Source organism: Mauremys reevesii, linkage group 5, assembly GCF_016161935.1.
Source record: "Mauremys reevesii isolate NIE-2019 linkage group 5, ASM1616193v1, whole genome shotgun sequence".
In the NCBI taxonomy this organism is placed as follows: Eukaryota; Metazoa; Chordata; order Testudines; family Geoemydidae; genus Mauremys; species Mauremys reevesii.
The window spans coordinates 115,513,657-115,536,771 of NC_052627.1; the positions used below are offsets into that span (position 1 = coordinate 115,513,657).

A 23,115-nucleotide genomic window follows, 5' to 3' on the forward strand; every position below is an offset into this window, starting at 1 on the left:
GCGTGGGTCATAGAGCACCACACCTGCAGTCCAGTCTCTGTGGAATCAGTAATTACGTGTTAATTAACAAGTCTAGAATGAGTGAGAGTTTGCATGTCAGCAGATAATCTATATGGTGACTAATAAACTGCAGAATGTTTTCAATTAGCAGGCTTGAAAAGGAAATCCCAGTGAGCGTTTTGCTTGGCTGGGTAAGGACTGAATGAATGCACTCTGTTGTTACGGCTCACAAAATAGGAAAGTGGCGAATTTAGAGAGTACATTGTAGAAATTGAGACCTTTAGAGTGAAACGTTTACGTTACAGATTCTAGCTGCTATACATCGATGAAGTCATTTAAAGTAACTTCAGCAAAATGTACTAAAGTATAAGACAAGGGGAAATGTTGAGAATTTTCCATGTTTGCCCAATAAAACCTGATTATAAGTCTGAAATATATTTTTATTAAAAGTTTAACAGGGGCAAGCTGGATATGAGTCCAGGACGAATGGAAACAAATGCTACATTCCTTCTTTGAGGTAGATGCTGGGACCAGTGGAATAGCTCATACACTGTTCTGAACCTCAATAAAGCATTCACTGTGATCTCAGCATATAACATTCCTTCCATGACATGTTTACATAGTAACATCAAGAGAAATGATATTTCCCAGTGACCTGTCTCCATGTCCCGTCTATTTTGATTTACCTTATTTCTGCCCCAAACACCATACCTAAGTCCAGGCACACACTCAAGGGCAGTGTTTGGAGAGGTGATTTCTAAGCAATTGCATGATGATTTTAGTTTTTCTCTGTGAGACAATATTAGAATGGCAGGCAAAGGTTTGACCTGTTACAATATTGGATCACAAATTTTAATGAGATAGCACTAAAGAACGCCCATGCACAGAAAGCATAGCTATCCATTCTGGCTGCTACCTTCATTGTAAAGTGAAATGTAAAACATTTATTCTCTGCATTCTTCAGGTGCCTTAGATAGACCAAAGCTGGTCAAACCAACCTAAAGGAATGATTATTTTAAAACTGAATCTGAGTGGATAGGTTATGTTCAAAGTTGTAGTCTAGGATGATGGCAACAGCCCAGACCATTACCTCATGTGGAAAAACCTGTGAGAAAGGAGAACTGGGGGAGAAAATGTCCTCTATGCAAATTCTCCTTTATTGTTATAATGGGTTTTTCCTCCTACTGGGCCCATCTGGAAACCTGGTGGATCCTGGGGATCATAGAGGCCCCAGCCATTCACATGGAGACTGGCTCTAGCCCACAGAAGGGCCTTCCTAGGTTCCCTGGTAGTATGGCTCCATTGCTGCCATGTTATCAGGGCCTCCCTTGTATGAGGCTACTTCTGGAGCTCATGGGGAAACATGGGGGATCTACATAGAAAAGATCATATAGCCTAGCCCCAGGCACTCCTCCTGTGTGGGCGAATTCTCTGCTGGGACCAGGGGAGCAATGATGCCAGAGCTGGCTGACTTTTCAAGTGGATGTGAAGAGGAGGAGGAACCTTCCATATGTGGGTCAGAGGACACAATTGACCCAGAGTGATAAATACCCTGAAGAAAAGGTCTTTAGTGGAAGAGGTGATAGATGCTTAGCTCTAGCACTATTGACACCCCATTATATGTTTGTTTATAAACATATTGCAGCAAGTGGAAATTCATTACACTCTTGGAATAAGTGCAGTTTATGGGTGAATAACAGCCAGGTTCAGTTCTTAAGGGTCACATGGATGTACCCTTCTGGGTCTTGTTTGCAGGGGGTGGCAATGAATTATTCGTTGAATAATTCAATGTAAGGAAACCATCTCCTCCTCTTTAGTCAGAGCACCTCAGGCTGCACCCAAGGGAACTACTACACCTTAACCCAATGTTATCTGCAGATATTCATGGCCTGTGCCACAGTCTCTCTCACTGTGAGCTCCTTGGCAACTTCAGAGGCACTGGTGGGTGCTCCCCCATCTTCTAGCTTTGTTAGGCAAGCTTGCTGGCACCCAAAGATTATAACGGTATTAAAATCCGAGAAGGTGAAGTAATCTGGAGCATATCTGAATGTCAGGCAGCTGTCTCGATCGCAGGGTGAGAGATAGGAAGCCAGAACTGTGCAAACTGAGTTTTATAGTTGATCATAAAATTAAGGCCAGGAAGTACCATTAGATCATCTAATATGACCTCCTGTATATCACAGGCCATTAAATTTCACCTAGATACTCCAATAGTGGGTCCAATAACTTGAGTTAGACAGAAGCATTTCAGTCCTCAGGAGACTAAGCTGTTATGTTCCACAGGCAGAGCACAGGGGAAACTGAGGTGCCACCAATACCCAAGGCCACTGCAATGGCATGGAATTGTTTAGATTGAGTTATGCCCAGATGGCCCCAAATCCCTGTTTCTGCTCCTGGTGAACTGGCTCAGATTCCATCTCTGCAGCTCTATTGGGATCCTGAGTCACTAATAGAGATCCTGACATCATATCGTGTATCTCCTGGTCCAGTTCTTTGTATATCTCTTTTTCCTGGTACATGAAGCCAATGTTTTCCACTTTCTCTCATGATTAAGGTGCAAGGTACAGGTGTGTTATCTACTAGTGAATTGGGCTGTGTGGAGGTGTGAGTCTCGAGGACTCAACTCTCTGTAAAAAGCAAGTTTTCTGCCAGACCAGACCAACTGTTATACTAGATCTCAACCCCTTCAACTTCATGGCACCTGATGTTGCCTATCTTTGCCAGTCTTCGATGGAGTACATATACCACACCGGCACGAAAAGGTTTAACTGGAACTAGAGAGTTTAATTAAGGCATCTGGTTGCAACTGAAAGTTGGGCCAGGATTAACTGAAGATGAAGCCCAACTGGGAGAGGAGCTCAGTGGTAAGTATAAAGGGAGGAAACCCAGCTGAGAAGGGGGCTACAGAGAGAAGAACTCTCCAGTCCTCCTTTGGTTGCTGGGGGGTGGAGGAAGGCCAGAGAGAGGCAGATCTACAGTAAGCCCAGGCAAGGGCTGTGGGAAAGGGCCTGAGGGAAGGCCAATGTGAGTAGAAGTCCAGTAAGGCAGCATTGGAGAACCTTAGCTGTTCACCACAGGAACCCAGAGAAGAGGGAAGGCCTAGGTTCTCCTACTGGCAACCAGAAATGGTGGTGCAGAAACACCCTGATCCAAGAGGGAGGAGGACTATTGAGTTTGGAACCGGGCCTCCAGGGGGAAAGCCCTGGGAGATACCACTCTGCACAAGAGTGGAAGGACAGCCCTGCAGAGTCTGGGAAGGACAGCCCTGGCTGCAGAGGAGTGAGTCTACGTAGGGGTGAAGAGTTACGTTTATTTGAGTTTAGTTGATTGGAAACCTTGTTTACCCCTGAAGAAAAGAGACTTCAATGTGACCTGGCTGGAGGGTCACGAGAAGAGGCAGACATCTGCAGGACTGGAAGGACCATCAGCAAGGGATTCTAGAGACAGAAAAGAGCACCTATTCAACACTAGGCTATGAGGGGGGAGCACCAATGGTTATTCAACTTTTCTGCACAGTCACTCACTAACTTGCTGTGTCTGACTAAATTAACTTGGCTTAGCACCTCCTCCTCTCCCCAGTAGGATTCCAGTCATAGCCTGTATGTAGGCCTCAGGCCAGCTGGTAGCCTTTTTTTGTAGGATGGTCCCCTATGAGACACAGCAGCAATAGAGTCAGTTGGGTCACAGAAGCAGGATGTATTTGTCACTGTGAAAACACGGTGCAACTTAGCTGTGCATTGTGTGCTGCTGTATTTGTACAGGAAAGTGGCTTTGGGCCTGCTTCACCCCTGTGCAATATGTAGACCAGATACGCTACCAAAGTGGTGTCTGAAACACTGCAGGATAGTAGTGGGAGGTCTGTTTCCACCATTAGGGCTATTATGCCAGTTAGCTCTGTCCACACTGGCACTGCACTGATGGAGACTGGTACTGTGGAGAACCACATGATGGCCAGTCTTGCTCAAAGCAACTAATGGTGGGTGACACACATAGCATTGGGGTGCTTTTGTGTGTGGACATGAGGTGTGATTCAGCTGTACTAGGTAGCACCCCACATTTCTTTAAAAAAGGCAATGCCCTGTGGTCATGGCCATGTCATTGAACCTCTCTGTGACTCCATTTCTCCATTATATAACAAGGATAGTACTGATTACCCTACCTTACAGGAATGCTACTTATTAGAAGTGCTTTCTGAATGTTTGTAAAGTGCTAACAATTGATATTATTTTTTCTCTAAATGACTTGTTCCAGCTTGTGCCAGTTTAATGCACACAATACCAAAATAAAACATGAAAGACTTTTTAGAAAACTTTCCAAATGTCTCCCTCTTTTGGGGTACACTTCCAGACAACTTATTTGCTTGCAGTTCCCGTTATAAAACCTGGAGAAGCACTTACATCTCGTGCATTTTGAATCTTAACTTTGACTTGCTGTACTACACGATATGCCAGACTAAAAATACCAGTGGAAGAACTGCACCACTTCCCAGGGACGCCATGTCCGGTTTGGTCAAACCAGGGAATGGACAATGAAAGAGGTGGCGCCCTTTGTTTCCATTTTAAACTACCATTAAAAAAAAGCACATTAAGGTGGGGGCCAAAGAGCTGCCTCCAAATTGCTACCTTGCCTTAGGCAAGTCACTTAACTTCTCTGCACCCCAGGTGTCTCCATTTGTACAATAGGGATTATATCACTTCCATATTTACACGGTTCTCTGGAAGTTTCATTCATGAATGTCTGTTAAGTGCTCTGACACTCTTGAATGCAGAACTGCAAAACTGTTAATAAATACTAAACCATTTCCTCCCCTGTCTAAGTTGAGACCACTTCCAGTGGTTTTAAGTGCAGGGAATTGCTCTCAAACTGGTAGAAATGTTCTCAAAAGGGAAGTAATTTGTAAAATGTTGCCACTGTACAAAACTCCACAACAATATGAAATTCTAAAGAGAAGCTGACTCTCCATTCTTAATGCATGCATATGGCAAGGGTTCTCAACCTTTTTCTTTCAGAGGTCCCCTCAACATGCTATAAAAACTCCACAGCCCATTTGTGCCACAACAAATGTTTTTTCTGCATATCCAGTAGATTAAAAGCCAGGACCAGCGTTAGGGGAGTAGCAAGCAGGGCAATTGCTGGGGGCCCCACACCAGAGGGGACTCCACGAAGCTAAGTTGGCTTCAGCCCCATGTGGCAGGGTTTGGGCTTTGGCTTCAGCCCTGAGCGGTGGGGCTCGGGCTTTGACTTTCTGCCCTGGGCCCCAACAACTCTAACACTGGCCCTGCACTCTGCTTTAATTTGGTGGACCCCCTGAAATCTGCTCATGGCCCACCAGCAGGGCCGGCTCCAGCGTTTTTGCTGCAAGCGGCAAAAAAAAAAAAAAAAAAAAAAAAACCTACAATTGGCGGCACTTTGGCAGCAGCTCTACCCCACTGCTTCATTCTTCGGCAGCAATTCGGTGGCAGCTCCTTCCCTCTGGGAGGGACTGAGGGACCCGCCGCCGAAGAGCCGGACATGCCGCCCCTTTCTGTTAGCCGCCCTAAGCACCTGCTTGCTGCGCTGGTGCCTGGAGCCGGCCCTGCCCGCTAGGAAGCCTCGGACCCTTGGTTGAGAACCTCTGGCATATGGGACCTGATGCTGTAATCAGTTCTGTGTGGACAGACTATGGAAATCAACGAGGCTCTGTATGGATGCAGGAGTCCACTCTCAGATCTGATTGCAGACTTGAGGTTGTTGAACAAAATCCTGCCCTACTCTGAGCTCCTTGAGAGCGAGTGAGTGCACTAAACATGGAGCAGCATTCTGAATTTGGTATTTTCTCCCTTTTCTCCCTTTGGGCATTTGAAGTTGGATCTTTACTATTATTTTTGCATAGTTTTTGGTATTTAATTTTTTATTAGGCATGAGAATCTGAGGACCCGTGAATGAGTCTCTTTCTGAGAAGCATAATGATTTCATTGGATAAATATTTAAAACATGGCTAACTCAGTAGCCAACCTGATACAGACACACAGTTTCCTTTGAGATAGCCTCTTAACTATATACATATTTAAAAATCATTTTTATTATCTTTTAAATCATCACTCCTGCAGTAAGCCTCTCTGATTCTCCCTTGCAGGTAATAATAACAACAACAATAATTAATAAAACAGTAGGTGCCTCTTTTTTTAGTAAAATGTGTGCCAGATTAGCAAAATATAACTGGGTGTTTATTTTATTTTTCATGTGCCCTGCAAGCTGTGAACAGCTGTGAGAGATAGAACAGCAACATTCTGATAAGCCTCTCTCTTCTCTTTTTGACTGCTTTATTTGTATACTGCTTCTGAGGGAACTGTAGTCTAGATACCAACTGTCTTTACTGGCCTGGGAGAAATCAGAGCTGCAGAGGATAAACTGATGCAAAAAGGAAGTCCTTGATTGCTAAATGCATGCTTAAATGTTAACTTTCTATTCATCACCATTTCCTCTCTCCTCCCCACTGCAAAACACAAGTGCTGTATTGTTTTAACAATAACAGTGGGAAATAATTCGTATTTTTACACCAATTATTTCCCCCAGTGATAAAAAGAAAACATAATGGAATAAATCTGGCTTCCTGTCTGTTGCTGGGTTCATATCAAAGTGGTAGTTTTGACCTATAAAGATCTGAGTGGTTTGGATCTTGGTTACCTTAGAGACTGCCTCCCTCTCTATTATACCACAGCTGCAATGCTCCAGGTTTAAATAGGAGAGTAAGGTGGCTGTGGGCATTTTCTGGGTAGGGCCCTTGAATCAGGAAGAATGTTTTTGTGATTAAAACCCTGGCCTGGGATACTGGAGTTTGGAGGAACACTTCCTGGCTCCGCCACATAGATCCTGTGTGACTTTGGGCAAGTCAGTTAATCTTCCTGTGGCTCAGTTCCCCATCTATGAAAAGGCAGGATAAAAATACTTCTCTACCTCACAGGGGTGTTGTGAGGTTACATTAATTAATATGCAAATAGGCTCTGTAATGGATGCCAGATAAATGGCTATGGACGCAGGAACTTGCTTCCACCCGCACAGGGCCCAAGTCAGTTGACCATCAGAGCACACTGCAAAGTGACCCATTCACCCAGGCTTGTGAGAAGGGCTTAAATTATGAAGTGTGGCGCCCCAATCCTGCACACATTTAAGTGAGTACATAACAGTATGCCTATGAGTAGCCTCATTAAACTCAGTGGGGCTACATGTAGGTGCAAAGTTACGCATGTGTCTAAGTGTTTGGGGCATAAATAAATTAATGGGTAATGGAAACCATTAGCCTTGATATGCTGAGAGGGTAAGAGAAGATTTGTACTCGATATTAGTTTAGTTTGGAAATGTTTGCATATTGTGCGCATGCCTACAGAACAGGATTTAGGTGTATTTTGTAAATTAAAAATAAAACTGATCAGTCAGCAAGCTTTATAAATCAGCATTTTTCAGATGCATTTGTGCACAAGCATGGAGTTCAGATTTAAGTAGTTCAACCCACCAGTTTAAGAGATAACTTAGTCAAGGCATGTTAGCTCTCTAGCCAGTTTTACTAGGCTGCCCTAAAATAGAGAGAATTATGGACTCTCTATCCTGCAAGAGGGTGGGGATTGGAGAAAAGCCTTGGCTTCACTAGCAATAAGACCAGAGTTTATAACATTCCATATTTGTCTTGTTTTCTTTGTGATCATCTGAACCATCCAGGCAACCACAAATTTCAAGTTCCTCGGTGGTAGCTCTGAAGCTGGTTTGCTGACAGGGCAGTTGCATTTCTCGTGGCTGATTACAAGACCATGGTCCATCAAACTTGAGAGATCAGCTTCCTAATTGAATGGTATCCATAATTCTCTTTTCTTTGCATTTTTGACATGTGTGGAACTTTACTCTTTTCAGGCTTTGTTAGTCTTAAGAATTTTGCCAAGGGGATTTTAAAAACAATTTTTTTTTAACTGCAGCAGTTAATTGTTTCTCAGGCTATAGTTAGGAGCGTCTTACCAGACAGCAAGATGCAAATTAAAATTTTACTTGAAAGTGTATTCCTTTTGGTTAGGATAAAAAAAACCAACAACCCAGCTTCCATTATATAAAGAAATCATCTGGTAGCTGCAATTCTGAGGCTTGGTGGAAATGCTACAAACTTACCAACATTTGAAAGCTATAAATAAGAAGATGTGGGTGAAAATAAGGCAAGGGCCTTCTCCTGCAAAGTTTTACTCACACGAGTAGCCCCATTGATTTCCCCAGGGGTTACCCGCTGGGATAAGGCTATGGCAGATGGGCCCCACACCTTTTAATTTTGCTCGAAATGCATTGGAATAAAAGAGCTTGTTGGAGAACAAAACAGGGTCTCTCTTTTTCCCTTTATATGAACAGTCAGCATGTATGAGTGAGCAGCAGACTGGGCCAGGTTGAATTGTTCTGCTAGTCTCCACAGCACACGTTCTGCTCAGCCTTGTGAGCTGATCTTGTGGTTCACAATGTGAACCATCTTAGAACACCTCATTAGCAGAGGATGATGGCTTTATTGGGGGTGGGGGAACAAGTAATAAAAACCCTTCCTTTGGTTAGAAATGAGCAGTTTAATTTTAATGTGATGACAGCCTGATAGTGAGGATTAGGCTTGCATTAATGCTGGAGCTCGGTGTGTCAGAATGACAGAGAGGAGAGCTATTGGCACTCATGCATATAAACTAGCCCCGGTGAAAAAAATCAAAAGGAAGAAAACCTGCTGTGTTTTTAACTTCTGAGGCTTTTTTCTCCTCTGACAGCTCAGTGGACATCTGTTAAGTAGCAAAACCTTTATATGGAATCCCTCTCCCTGAATCTTTGATTTCTGGCTGTAAGCAGCCATCATTTGAAACTACAACGATGAGTAAAATACCAATTTATCAGATGCAGTTTTTACTGCTAGTTATAAGGAAACCATTTAAATAAGTGAATATACGCTAAGCAGTGCTGTATTTTTCCACCATGGGACTCTATCTAGCCACAGAAAGTTTCCACAGTGTCTGTCCTAATGGGAACATTTAATCTAGCAAAATGTTTCAATAAATAAAAGATTTTAAATAATGTTGACACCTTTCATTTACATGAAACTTTTCACATGTCACAAAATGCTTTGCAGAAGAGAAAAATGAGACACACAGATAAATAACTTGCTGTTACCTTGTGGTCCCTATCCCCACTTGATTGTTGCATCCCTCTATTGCATCTTGTCTCAAGCAAGACTGTAAACTCCGTGGTGCAGGGTCTGTCTTTTTCACCATATGTTGTACAGCACTTCAGTAATACTAATATACACCAATCATTCCAGGTCACACAGTGGGATAAAAGCAGAGTGGGGAATAGAACCCAGGCTTTCTAACCACTAGATCATGCTGCCTTCCTACTGTTATTCTTTGTTATCGACATTTTATTGACTATTCGGCTAAAATGCCACAAAGGAACATCCATGAATTCACAGAGAAAAAAGGAGTGGATAATAGTGTGTTAGAATCAGAAGCACAGTGCACGCATGTCCCACAATATAAAATGTAATAATCCATGATCTCTGGTATATAAATATCATCATCACTAGCTAACTGCATAGGTACACTCGGGGGAGTAGAATCTAAGATCTTTGGCACCAAAGCCACAAGCCACCAGTTGGTGAACAAGATTAAATTGTAGATGGAACTAATGTATATATGAAGGGGATCCGACATAACCCCTTTATTACTATTGATTGTGTGATTGATTGTATCATCCAATAGAGGGAAGTTCCGGGGTTTTCAGGACAACTTTTTTGGTGGCCTCAAGAGTGTGGCTATCAACTCTTGCTGGTGGCCGCTCTCACACTTTTCCCTAAAATACGTAATTAGCTTTAGGAAAATCAAATAAATACACACATATACACATCCAAATCATTGTAACTTATATATTGCTAGCTAGTAAGTCTGTTGTAAAAAGTGATATTATCAAACATAAAAGTATCACTTTTCACAAAAGACTTACTCAGTTCCAGACTTACTCAGTCTCAGTCCTAAGCCTTGGGGGGGGGGTAATTGTAGGCAGTAGTGGCCAGGGGTGATGGAGTTGGGGGGGGGCGGGGGAGAAAGTTGGGGCCAGAGCCCAAAGCCCTGTTGCTGGGCGATAGGGATGGAGCCTGAAGCCGTGAGGCTGGAGTCTGCCACCCCAGCACACCAGGGGTGAAACCCAGACCCTAAGCCCCACCATCCCCGGGAAAGTGTTGAACTCATCAGCTGCCTGCTCCTTCAGCATTGTGCCCCAGCTGTCTCCAGAGGGGGGCAGGGCCCAACCCCTGCTTGCAGCCCCAGCAGACAACACCAAGGTGGTGCATCCAGGAGCAACAGGGAGAGGGAGGGGCTGTGGCTGGAAGAAAAACTGGTGGCCGCATTTGAGAAATGCTGCGCTAGATACACGTGTAATAGAGATCTGTGCATTAGAATTCCACAGGAACACAAATAACTCCCCATATCATGGTGTATGTGCAACCCCACTGTTAAATATTTGTTACAAGTCTCCCCAGTGTGTCTGATTCACAAGGATATGAGTCTGCTAGAGCTACCAACAAGTGGACTTAGTCCTTTTGCACGAGCTGTTAGAGTATCTCCTGCCGAAGTAGAAAATAATGCTTGGAATGAATATTCTGGGATATTCGTGGGAATAATCAGAGATTAGATAGAGTAGGGGGAAGGGGTAGTCCAATTTATAGTTCAGACATCCTGATTAGAAGTTGTCCTGACTGGAGATGGTTGCAGTTCTGTCCTCTTTGCCTTAAATTTACTAGGCATGATTGAATCCCTCTGGCATCCCCTACATATATGTATACATAGAGTGAGAGAGAGTGCCATACACACACAATATCCAGCACTTGCAAGGGATGGATTCACTAGTCTAAAAGGGGTAGTTTGGTACGGTGGGTTGGTCACTGAACTGGGATTCAGGAAACCTGGGTGCCTTGGGAAAATGGATTCACCTCTCTGTGTCTTTTCCCTCCCACTCTTTGTCTGTCTTGTCTGTTTAAATTGTAAGTTCTTCGGGGATGGGACTGTCTTTTACTATGTGGTTGTGCAGTTCCTAGCTCCCTGGAGCCCTAATCTTGGGGGTGATGGAGGGCTCTAGGTGCTACCATATGGTTCATAATAATGATGTCTTTTTTCCACCTCTAAACTTTGATAGCTTATGCATAATCTTCTGTGAAATGTCTAGCTGTTCATTGTTGTTCCACATAGAGGAAGCTGAAAGAACATTAACTTGGCACTAAAAATATTGAATTTTAAAGCAAGCAGATCAGTTATAACCCTTTTGAGTGTTCTGGCACATTTGTATTCTCCGGGTTAAAGTGCTATTTATTCTCAGTACTGTTGACCTGATTTTAATCTTAGCTACGTTAATGCCTACAGCCATTGAATGGAATATATTGAGTAGAAAAATAAATTCATTCTTACAGAATGATGATATAACAGTGTTTTAAAAAGGTCAAAGATGGAATTTATTTTCTGAATGTTGTTGAATCTTGCATGCTTGAGCATTTTGAAATTCAATATACTCTTATGCCAAGTGAACACTTGCAGGGCCTTATCCTGTTGGTTGGTGAGAACACTTGCCTCCCATGTTATTCAATGGCTGTTGAGAGCACTCAGTATATCTCAGGATTGAGCTCTGTGAGTGCTTTTTAAACATTGCATAGCCCCATGCTTACGCAAGAATAATAAAGACTAGACTTCCTGGGCATATCTGAGTAAATCGGAGGCGGGGGGGGCGGAGGAGGAGGCAGACTACGTGTTAAATGTTCACATTTGTCAATCCTAGCCACCTTGGAATGAATGGATGATAGCTGTGGGAATTGTGATGTGTATCCTAAATGATTCTGCACTCAGCCTCGGAAATCATGAGTGGCATGATTTTAAATCTGAGCACCGACTATTCTCTAGTTTTCCCTTTGTTGTCAGTCATCAGCTTGGCACTGCAGCCTATTGTCATACTATTGTATATCTTTTGTGAAGTGCATTGAATTTTCTTGGCAAGATAAAGCTCTATCTAAGGGAAAGTCACAGTTTTAGGTGATAAACATTTGGTGAACAAAGCAAAGTTCATAGTATGTGTTTTCTTTTTGTGTTATCCAAGGACATATACAATTTATAGGCGGATAAAGCCTTTACTTAAAAGTGGGAGGAGGAAGAACTACTACTACTACTATGCAATGCCCCCCCCCCCAGTGTATGGGGGGCCAACCAGATCTCTCCAGAGTCCTCTATCCTGGGCCATTTGCTCTAGCCGGTTCCAGGTATAGAGATGTCCAAAACATCAATGAAATTATATTTCATGAAACATCTTAATGAAATGAAAGATTCACGATGGATTTTTGCAGATTTTTTTGCTTGAATAGAAGTATACTCCACAGGCGCTGACTTTTGTTTTTGCTGGTGGTTGCTTCATCTCCGAGGCCCCACTCCTGCTCCGCCTCTCCCCTGAGCGCCTCCTGCCTGCTCCTCTCGGCCCCCTCCCCCAAGCAGCTCCCACCCGCTGCTCGCTCCTTTCTGCCCCCTCTCGTCTTAAGGGCGAGTGATGGGGGAGGGGGCAGAGAGGAGTGAGCAGTGGGGGCCTCAGAGGAAGGGGTAGAGGAGGGGCACAGCATGGGCGTGGCCACAGGGGAATAGTCTGAGCAGGGGCGGGGCCTTGGGGTGGAGCACGGGCGGGGGTAATGGTCCATGGGTGCTGAGCACTCCCTATATATTTTTTTCCCATGGGTGCTTGAGCCTCAGAGCACCCATGGAGTTGGTGCCTATGGAAGAATCTACATTATGACGTTGTTTTAACTTGGTGTACTCCTATGGAAAGAAAGAGATTTTTATTAAATAGCTGACTGATGATTAAGCTAATTTTCTGACAGATGCTTTCAGACACATCAAAGACACACTTGGGTAAAATGCTTGATGGTTGGGCATGAGTAATGTTAGTATTAAAGAGGCTCAGAAAGACTATAAGCCCAGAAAGACTATAGGCCCAATCTGATCTCCTTTTTACTCATGTCAGTGGCACAACTCCTGTTTATTTCAATGGGAGTTGGAATAGGTCCAAAGTGCCTGGTTAGAAATAATATATTTTGGGAGAAAAATTCCATACCTCTTTTTCTAACACCTGAGACCATTAAACTTACCAGGATTTAAAATTTGATTTTTCTTTTCACCATTTAATCCTATTTGTGTGCCTTTAGTTTATTCTATTTTTCTCTCAAACTGAACAATGAACATACACTAGTTAGTTTCAATTCTATTTTCTGGAGCATTTCACTTCCCGGGTCTCTGGGGAACATTTAATTTAAACAAAATACTTTTCACTGAATTGTTAAAGTAATTATAAAAATATTGAATTCATACTAGGTTTTTAAAAACATGTTGTGTGTGTTTGTTTGTTTTAAATACATCTGTATTTTGGGTCTATGCTACTCACCCCTTTAAAGTGAGAACAGGTAGGTAAAGAAGATGGGAATTATTTCAGATACACCTTCAGTACTGATGTACATAAACATATAGCAATACATAAGCAATGAAAAACTTTTTTAGTGTTCTGTGCTTTGTGTGTGGTTCAGAACACATGTAGGTGTGTGTACACGCCTGTAAACAGAAACGTTGCCAACAGATTTCATAGATTCCAAAGTCAGGAGGGACTATTGCGATCACCTAGTCTGACCTCCTGTACAACACAGGCCATAGAACTTTCCCAAAATAATCCCTAGAGCATGTCTTTTAGAAAAACATTAATTTAAAAAATGGTCAGTGATGGAGAATCCACCATGACCCTTGGTAATTGTTCCAATGGTTAATTACCCTCAGTGTTAAGAATTGACACCTTACTTCCAGTCTGAATTTGTCTAGCTTTCTAGAATTTGTCTAGTGTTCATGCTAGCAGAGAAAGCTGTAAGAGACCATTATTAAATATTTGTTCCCTATATAGTTAGTTATAAACTGTAATCATGTCACCCAGTAACCGTCTATTTGTTAAACTAAATAGATTGAAGTCCTAGAGTCTATCACTATAAGGCATATTTTCCTTTAATCATTCTTGAGGCCCTTCTCTGAGCTCTCTCCAATTTATGAACACCCTTCTTGCATTGTGGGGACCAGAACCGGATACAGTTTTCCAGCAGTGGTCACATCAGTGCCAAATGCAGAGGTAAAATAACTAGGGCTGTTGATTAATTGCAGTTAATTGAATCACGATTAATCACAGTTTTAATCACACTGTTAAACAATAGAATACCAATTGAAATTTATTAAATATTTTGGATGTATTTCAACAAAAGAAATAGTATTTTTCAATTCACCTCATACAAGTACTGTAGTGCAATCTCTTTATCGTGAAAGTGCAACTTACAAATGTAGCGTTTTTTTGTTACACTCAAAAACAAAACAATGTAAAATTTCAGAGCCTAGAAGTCCACTCAGTCCTACTTCTTGTGCAGCCCATCGCTAAGACAAAGAAGTTTGTTTACATTAAGAGGAGATAATGCTGCCCTCTTCTGAGTTACAATGTCACCAGAAAGTGAGAACAGGCATTTGCATGACACTTTTGTAGCTGGCATTGCAAGATATTTATGTGCCAGATATGCTAAACATTCATATGCCCCTTCATGCTTCAGCCACAATTCCAGAGGACACGCTTCCATGCTGATGATGCTTGTTAAAAAAAATGCATTAATTAAATTTGTGACAGAACTCCTTGGGGGAGAATTGTATGTCCCCTGCTGTTTTACCCCACATTCTGCAATATATTTCATGTTGTAGCAGTCTTGGATGATGACCCAGGACATGCTGTTCATTTTAAGAACATTTTTACTGCAGATTTGACAAAACACAAAGAAGGTACCAATGTGAGATTTCTAAAGATAGCTACAGCACTCGACTCAAGGTTTAGGAATCGAAAGTGCTTTCCAAAATCTGAGAGGGGCGAGGTGTGGAGTATGCTTTCAGAGTCTTAAAAGAACAAAACTCTGATGCGCAAACTACAGAACACAAACCACCAAAAAAGAAAATCACCCTTCTGCTGGTGGCATCTGACTCAGATGATGAAAATGAACATGTGTCGGTCCACACTGCTTTGGATTGTTATCGAGCAGAACCCGTCATCAGCATGGATGCATGTCCCCTGGAATGGTGATTGAAGCATGAGGGACATATGAATCTTTAGTGTATCTGGCATGTAAATTTCTTGCGACGCCAGCTACAACAGTACCATGAAAATGCCTGTTCTCACTTTTAGGTGACGGTGTAAACAAGAAGCAGGCAGCATTATCTCCTATCTTGTTTGTCTGAGCGATTGGCTGAACAAGAAGTAGGACTGAGTGGACTTGCAGACGCTAAAGTTTTACATTGTTTCATTTTTGAATGCAGTTATCATTTGTACATAATTCTACATTTGTAAGGTCAACTTTTATGATAAAGAGATTGCACTACAGTATTTGTATTAGGTGAATTGAAAAATGCTATTTCTTTTGTTTTTTTACAGTGCAAATACTTGTCATCAAAAATAAATATAAAGTGAGTACTGTACACTTTATATTCTGTTATAATTAAAATCAATAAATTTGAAAATGTAGCAAACATCCAAAACATTTAAATAAATGGTATTCTATTATTGTTTAACAGTGTGATTAATCACAATTAATTTTTTTAATTGCGTGATTAATTGTGATTTTTTTAATCACTCGATAGTCCTACAAATAACCTCTCTACCTCTCCTCAAGATTCCCCTATATGTCATACAAATATGGAAACAAAGACCAAATTCTCCTTTACCCCATCAAACAAAAGTAAATATTGTCTAGCTTTGTCATTGTTCTATTTCTAACTAACATTTTCACAACTTGTAGAAACCCCTTTTTTTCCTTTATGGAAAGGTGATGGTTAAAAAAATGTTGTTTCTCATTCCAGGCATTTTGATATTTAATGAATAATTAAAAAGTGTTTGCATTAGGATAAATTACTTTAATATTATTTTTTAAAATTAAAAAGGATTGGAAGATGCTTTTTTTTATAAATATTTAGCTGCAAGATGTCCCCATTCGGTAACATTTTTCATTCGCTCCAAAAGAAAAGGCAGTGGGCCAAATTCTTTCCTGGTGTAACATCTTTGAGATCAGTAGGCTTACGGCACAGATGAATTTTGCCCAGTGTAATTTTTGGTAACTTAATTTATGCTTAATTATTTGGCATAATTGCCAAGTGTACTGTCAGTTTAATGATGGTTTATGAGAAATGGCCTCAGTCAACCATTGCTAACACAATGACTGTCTAAATGAAATGTTGCATCACAGACTACTAGTTCTGGCATAAACATTTTTTGATAAGTAAATAAATTAGGTGACACAAAAAGATTTTGGGGTGAATTCATCCAGCCTTAGGAGAATGAATAATTGTTCTCCACCCCACACCCACCTCTGCTGCCCATTTCAGCAACTCACTGCATGGTGAGACCCAGCATAAGCCATCTCCAGAACAGAAGGACTGGTCTGTCAAAGATAATATCAGTTGTTTGTTTCCTATTTGGTATCCTTGGCACATGGATGGACTGTAATAACAGTATAGCAGTTGAGCACTGTTATTATAATCACATTGGAGAGCCTGCTGCTTATGAATAACATTTTTATAATGGGGGAAGGACTGGGGACGAAACCATGCAAAATAACTTGTGTACCAGCATCCAGAACAAAAGGCTAGTGTTTCCTAAACCGATATTTTAATTCGAAAGACCTGGGGAGAGGGCTGCCACCAACAGCTGTGGTGGTATATAAAAACTGACCATCATGCTGTTGTAATAACAACCCCAAAACTCTTAAATTGAACGCTAATTATTGGAGTTCTTGCTTTATTTTTAAGAATGTAATGTTGTTTCATAGACCCTTCCAGGTGCCCAGGGTGGCTTTCTACTGCAAATGTAATAGTCCAATCACAGGCATAATAATCCTTTATTATTCTAGCATCAATAAAGGATTGAGTGGATGAATCGAGTGGATGTTTGGCGGAGAAGAATGCTACTGAAGTCAGGGTTGGTCCTTTGCTATCCAGAGATGATAGAGATATTAATCTTTGTGTCTGTGAAAGGAAATAACCGGAATAATTCTAACTGTGAAGTAGCCTCCCTGTAAATTTCCCTATGTGTCAGTAATGTACCTTTACATTACATTACATATCTCATCTATGTCTTGTAACAGTATTTGTGTTAGTTTCTGTATATTAAACACAATCTTTAAAGCTTCTTTCAAGCTGTTCCATTAAATATTTGAGGAAGGCGAGCATTACCTTATGGAAATGCTAATGATCTAGGGCAAGATTCTTATCTGTTTCACTTGTGTAAATCTGGAGTATTTCAAGTCAGTTGAATTATTCCAGATTTATGCTGGTGTAATTGATATCAGCACATGGTCCTTAATCCTGGGTGGTGTAACTGAAATCATAGTCTGCATCCCTAATTTTCTATTTGATTGATGTGCATAGCTCCCTTTATCCTTAATGGATGTTGCACACATATTAGAAGAGTAGACCCTATTAGGAATTGTCTAAGAAGTGAAATGAAAATGATAAAGACTGAGTCTTGGGTGAGGTATTGTATTTATTTTATGGGATTTTAAAGGATATTATAGTGTTTAAATTATCTGGTGCATTAGCAAATGGTTTAGATCGGCTTTGGCTGATTGACAGTAGTGGGTACATTTTAGAAAATTATTATCCACACTGGGATTTTAATTTTGCTGCAAATTATATTATTTTTGGACAGGTAAATTGCTATTGCTCCCAGAGGATGAAAATAGTGTGTCACTTATTACTTGACTTTTAGCAATAATTAAAATGCATTGGTGTATTATGCTCACGTAGTGTTAGTAATGAAGCAGGGCCTGTTTGCTTATGTGGGTGAGTTCTGAGTCCTTGAGGAATCTGAGGAGTTTTTTAGTAAAATAAATTGGGTACCCAATGCTTCACGTCACAAATCATTTTTCACAGTTTGCATAGTTTTGACACCTGTAAGACATCCAAAGTAATCTGCCCCAGAGACAGGGCCTTTCACTTAAATTGAGGGTGGGCCCACTCCAACTCAGAATTAAGGTAACTGAAGAACAGATGAGCAGAATTTTACCATTCCCACATCTTATGTTATATTTGGCTACAAGAGAAGATTCTATTTTCCAGTGCTGCTACTCCTGTAACTTTTATTCAAGGCCATTAAAATCAGGTAAGGGTATGGTTTAAGAAGCAAGTACTTTGTTAAAAGAAAACTTCTTGTCATCCGAGCTGATCAAAGACCACAGTCCAGATCTTCCAGGCTTTGTGAAATGGCTGATGAGAAGGAACGAAGGTTAAAAAAATAAAATGAAGTTATCACTCTTGCTTGCACTCCAAGGCTTTTTACCAGTGATTCCATTTGGAAGGGGCTATTTCTTTCCATAGCAGAAAGAAGTCATGAGAAAAATAAAGTAACATTTATGTCAGCTGATGGGAATCAAATCGAGTGCAATGGAGTGGGTGATCTTTATTGAGGACTAGGTGGCAATGATACATATCACCTTCTCAGCAGAACTTGGCAATTGTAAAAAATTGTTTCCTTCCTAAATGTAACAGGTGAAGGTTGTCATGCTAGATAGATGGAATGAATGTGAGAGGACTTTGAGGATTCTTTTAGGCATGTAATTGAAGGGAATCAAGAGAGAGCCTGTTAATCTTTGAGGTACAGCAATGAAAATTTTATCGTCTGTCTGTGAGCTTGTACTTGATCCAGAGAAAGAAACAGACTAACTGTTGATACTTTGAGACTAGAGGAACTTGTTTCTGAATAGATTGTATGTGTGGTAAACTACTAGTTTACTACTATCCTTTGCTTAATTGAAAGCTACAGGAGGTTAATAAACCACTGAAATGTTTTAACAATCAGGGGCTTGGCTGAAGTACAAAATCAGGATTTGAAATAGCATTAAGCATAGCATAAATCCACAAAAGCAAGGAACTGCAGCGCTAAGGCTCTCAATTCATCATTGACATACCATGTTGTCCCCAGGCATTCCTACACACATGATAAAAATTAAAGTGGCTTTGCAACCTAACTATAGCATTTGCTATTGAGATCCCTGTAATGTCCAGGCACAGGGGGATGTGTTAAGAATAGATTTATAGGTTGGTTTGGAATTTTCTTGCTTCTGTTAGCATCAGGGGTCTTGCAGTAACTATCTCAATACGAAAAACTTGAGTTTAATTTCCTTTCCTTAAAGATTATCTACTTAGGACCCAATCCTACAATTTACAATGTGGGGTAGATATCACTTGGCACACTAGCCTACTTGCACGTTGCAAATTGTAGTACTGGAGCCTGAGACTGCAATTTCTTTGGGGGCAGGGGCCCTTCTTGTTTTATGTCCATACCATGCTTTGATTCTTGATTAGAGTCTCTAGCTGATACTACAATACCAATATAAGTGCTTATAGGACAATAGTATTATCATAAAATTTGATGCCAGCCATATTTTAGTCTGCAGGACCTTTTTCCAAATTAGTCCTGTATACTATTCAGGGACAAAATCACTCCATGTATTTTAATATTTTTGTACCTTATTAAAATAGTGTAATGAAAAGTAAACTTTTCCTGTCTATCTTTTCTAGCAAACAGGAGTGTCCTGGCTAAGATGCACTGTCTATAGTGAAGCCAGTTCCAGACTGCACTCATGTCATAGAACCAGGAAAAGAGAATTAAATGCTGTACACAGAATGATGTAGTAAGCAACAAGCTTGGTATGCTGCAAATACAAGTGTTCCTCATGGTGCTGAAGCATACAAAAATGTTGAATGAGCTACTGTTTCTGCTCAGTAGCTGAGTTTCCAACTTAAATATTTTCTTGCTTCAGAACACCAGAACTCACTCGCAAGATCTGCCTGTTCTTATTGCTCAAATTAAGGTCTTGATCTTAGAATCTAATCTGTGCAGGCAGACCCTTATGCCTGTGTGTGGAATCCTGTTAAAGTCAATGGGGCTCCAGTGGGTGTGGAGGTCCCACGTCCAGAGGGATCGCTCCCATTGCGGTCAAAAAGCAAAATTTTTTATTGCAACTTGTAATGTTGTACCCTACTAGATGACTCAAAAAGTTAAAGACTGGAATGCAGAACAGCAGTTATTGCCCGAGAACTCTTGAGGTACAACATCGACAACGCAGCTGCCAGCGAGACAAGACATGCAGATGAAGGCCACTTGAGGGAAGAGGGTGGCGGTTACCCTTCCTTCTGGAAAGCAAAATCAGCAAGTGACAGGTGAATACACGGTGTTGGCTTTGCAATCAAGAACCTTGTAGCCAACCGCCTGACTGAGCTCCTTGCCGGCATCAACAAGCGCCTTATGACCCTCCGCATCCAATTGGTCAATAAGTCATTTGCTACCATTATCAGTGCACCAACACTTGACGCTGATGAAGAACAGAAAGAATCCTTCTACACTGACCTTGCTAAAATTCTGTCATCTATTCAAAAAACGGATAAGATAATGCTCTTAGGGGACTTTAATGCAACAGTTGGCTGAGATTCTAATGTATGGAGAACCACCATTGGGAAGGAAGGCATGGGCAAGACCAATTCCAATGGCATCCTTCTACTCAGCAAATTTGCAGAGCACAACCTTGTGATCACAAACACAATTTTGAGACAAAGCAACATATACAAAAGAACTTGGCAACACCCCCGCAAAAAACAGTGTCACCTCCTAGACTGTCATTGTAAGAAAACAGGATTTAAGAGATGTACAAATCATCTGTGTTATGAGAGGAACCAATGATTGCTGGACTGACCACTGCCTGGTGAGATCAGTCATGTCCATCAGGATTGCACCGAAGCATAGAAAGCAATCCATATCATACAGATGGCAATACAACATCCAAAGACTTCAATCCTCAGTGTACCAAGGAAACTCCTCAGTGGAAAAACTGACCATATGCAGACCTAGAAATGACAACACAAGTGTCGAAGAAGACTGGGAAGCCCTAAAACAGACCATCCGTGAGGCGTACGAGGAATCCATCGGCCTTGTTACTTGTTACCATCAGGACTGGTTTGACGACAACAACACTGAGATCACAGCCCTTTTGGACCATAAGAGAAAAGCTTTCTGTGACTAGCAAAATCATTCAGTCAGAAGCAGAGCTCTTTCTGTCAGCTCAAAGCTGAAGTTCAAAGGAGGATCTGAGAAATTAAAAAGAAATGGTGGGAGGACAATGGAAAAGAAATCCAAGCATTCACTAACAGACATGATACGCAGAACTTTTTTTGTGAGACAAAGACCATGTTCATGTGGCCTCACACCGCTGAAATCCAGAGATGGTAGTACCCTTCTTAAAGATAACAAATCCATCAAAGAGTGCTGGAAGGAACACTACCAAACAGGGGCAGCTCTAGGAATCCCGCCGCCCCAAGCAGGGCGGCGTGCCGCGGGGCGCGCTCTGGTGGTCGCTGGTCCCGCGGCTCCGGGGGACCTCTTGCAGACGTGGCTGCGGAGGTTCCACTGGTCCCGCGGCTCCGGTGGACCTCCCGCAAGCATGACTGCGGAAGGTCCGCCGGAGCCGCCTGCCGCCCTGACGGCAAAATGCCGCCCCAAGCGCGCACTTGGCGCGCTGGGGTCTGGAGCCGGCCCTGCTACCAAAAGCTTTTAAATTGAGAATCAACTGTGACTGATGACACCATCAACTCCATCCCTCAGCACCCAATCTGGGAAACTCTTGCCAACCTACCAACAGTTGAGGAGGTCCTCAAAGCAATTAAACAAATGAAGAACTATAAAGCACCAGGTTCTGATGGCATACCAGCTGAAGTACTGAAAGTGGGGGGAGAAACACTGACTAATAAGCTTCACTTGCTGCTCCTCAAAATCTTTCTCACCAAAGAAATCCCTGCTGACTTGCATAGTGCTACCATTGTCACCATTTTCCAAAAGGGAGATAGGGCTGACTGTGGCAACTATCAAGGCATTGCCCTCTTCTCCATTGCTGGGAAAATTCTTGCTTGAATCTTACTGAATTGCCTGCTCCCTCTTGCAGAGGAAGTACTTCCAGAGTCCCAGTGTGGCTTCAGACCATCATGAGGCACAACCGACATGATTTTTGCAGCCAGGCAGATCCAGGAAAAATGTTAAGAACAACACCAGGAGCTGTATAGGGCCTTTATTGATCCGACCAAAACCTTCGACTCTGTCAACTGTGAGGGTCTGTGGAAAATCTTGTCAAAGTTTCGCTGCCCAAGCAAATTTATCACCATTGTAAGACTCCTCCACGACCAGATGACTGTCTCCCTCCTGTGCAGTGGCTCTACCTCTCAGCCCTTTGTTGTCTGAAATGGTTTAAAACAAGGTTGTGTACTTGCACCCACCCTTTTCTCCGTATTCTTAGCAGCTATGAAAATGTTAACCTAAGGCCATTTGCCACAGGGCACTGGCATCCAATACTGGACTGACGGCAACCTCTTCAACCTTCCTTATCTCTGTGCCAGAACTAAAGTAATATCAGCAACAATAACTGAACTCCAGTATGCAGATGATTCTACTGTAGTTGCACACTCAAAGGAGGCTCTACAAACAGCCTTTAATTGCTTCTCTGAAGCTTACAAAAGGCTAACTCTGAACATCAGCAAAATAAAAGTTCACCACCAGCCAGCTCCAGGTCAATCATCAGACCCAGCAAGGAAAATCTACATTTTTAATCTACATACAAAGAAGAAGTGGAAAATGTAGACTACTTTGCCTATCTTGGCAGCCATCTCTCACAGAGGGCAGACATAGATGTCGAGATTCAGCACAGAATCTGCTATGCCAGCCTTGCCTTTGGCAGACTGTCTTACTGGGTGTTCAACAATCATAACATCAGAACACACACTAGACTTTTAGTTTATAAAGCAGTGGGAATCCCAACTCTCCTCTATGGCTGTGAGACTTGGGTGACCTACAGAAAACACCTGAAAAACCTAGAATGTCAACAACAGCATTTTCTTCGTAAGATCCTCAACATAAAGTAGGAGGATCTCTGCATTAATGCCAGTGTCCTCATAGAGGCCAACATCATCAGTATTGAGGCCCGGATTATCCAGCACCAGATGAGGTGGAGCG

General features: G+C 41.9%; 1 protein-coding gene across 7 annotated transcripts in view; it reads left to right on the forward strand.

The window, feature by feature from the left end:
• Window positions 1-23,115, forward strand: part of SORCS2 (sortilin related VPS10 domain containing receptor 2) — a 767,814-nt gene that overhangs the window by 161,366 nt on the left and 583,333 nt on the right. Inside the window, exons 1-2 of one of the 7 annotated variants that reach the window (XM_039541215.1) lie at window positions 7,049-7,151; window positions 7,696-7,825. The exons of the other annotated variants lie outside the window; for them this stretch is intronic. Of the exons in view, the coding sequence (XP_039397149.1) occupies window positions 7,823-7,825 (3 nt within the window). The 5' untranslated portion in view covers window positions 7,049-7,151; window positions 7,696-7,822. Of the gene's footprint in view, window positions 1-7,048; window positions 7,152-7,695; window positions 7,826-23,115 lie in introns of those variants that run through there. 7 annotated transcript variants of the gene reach the window in all.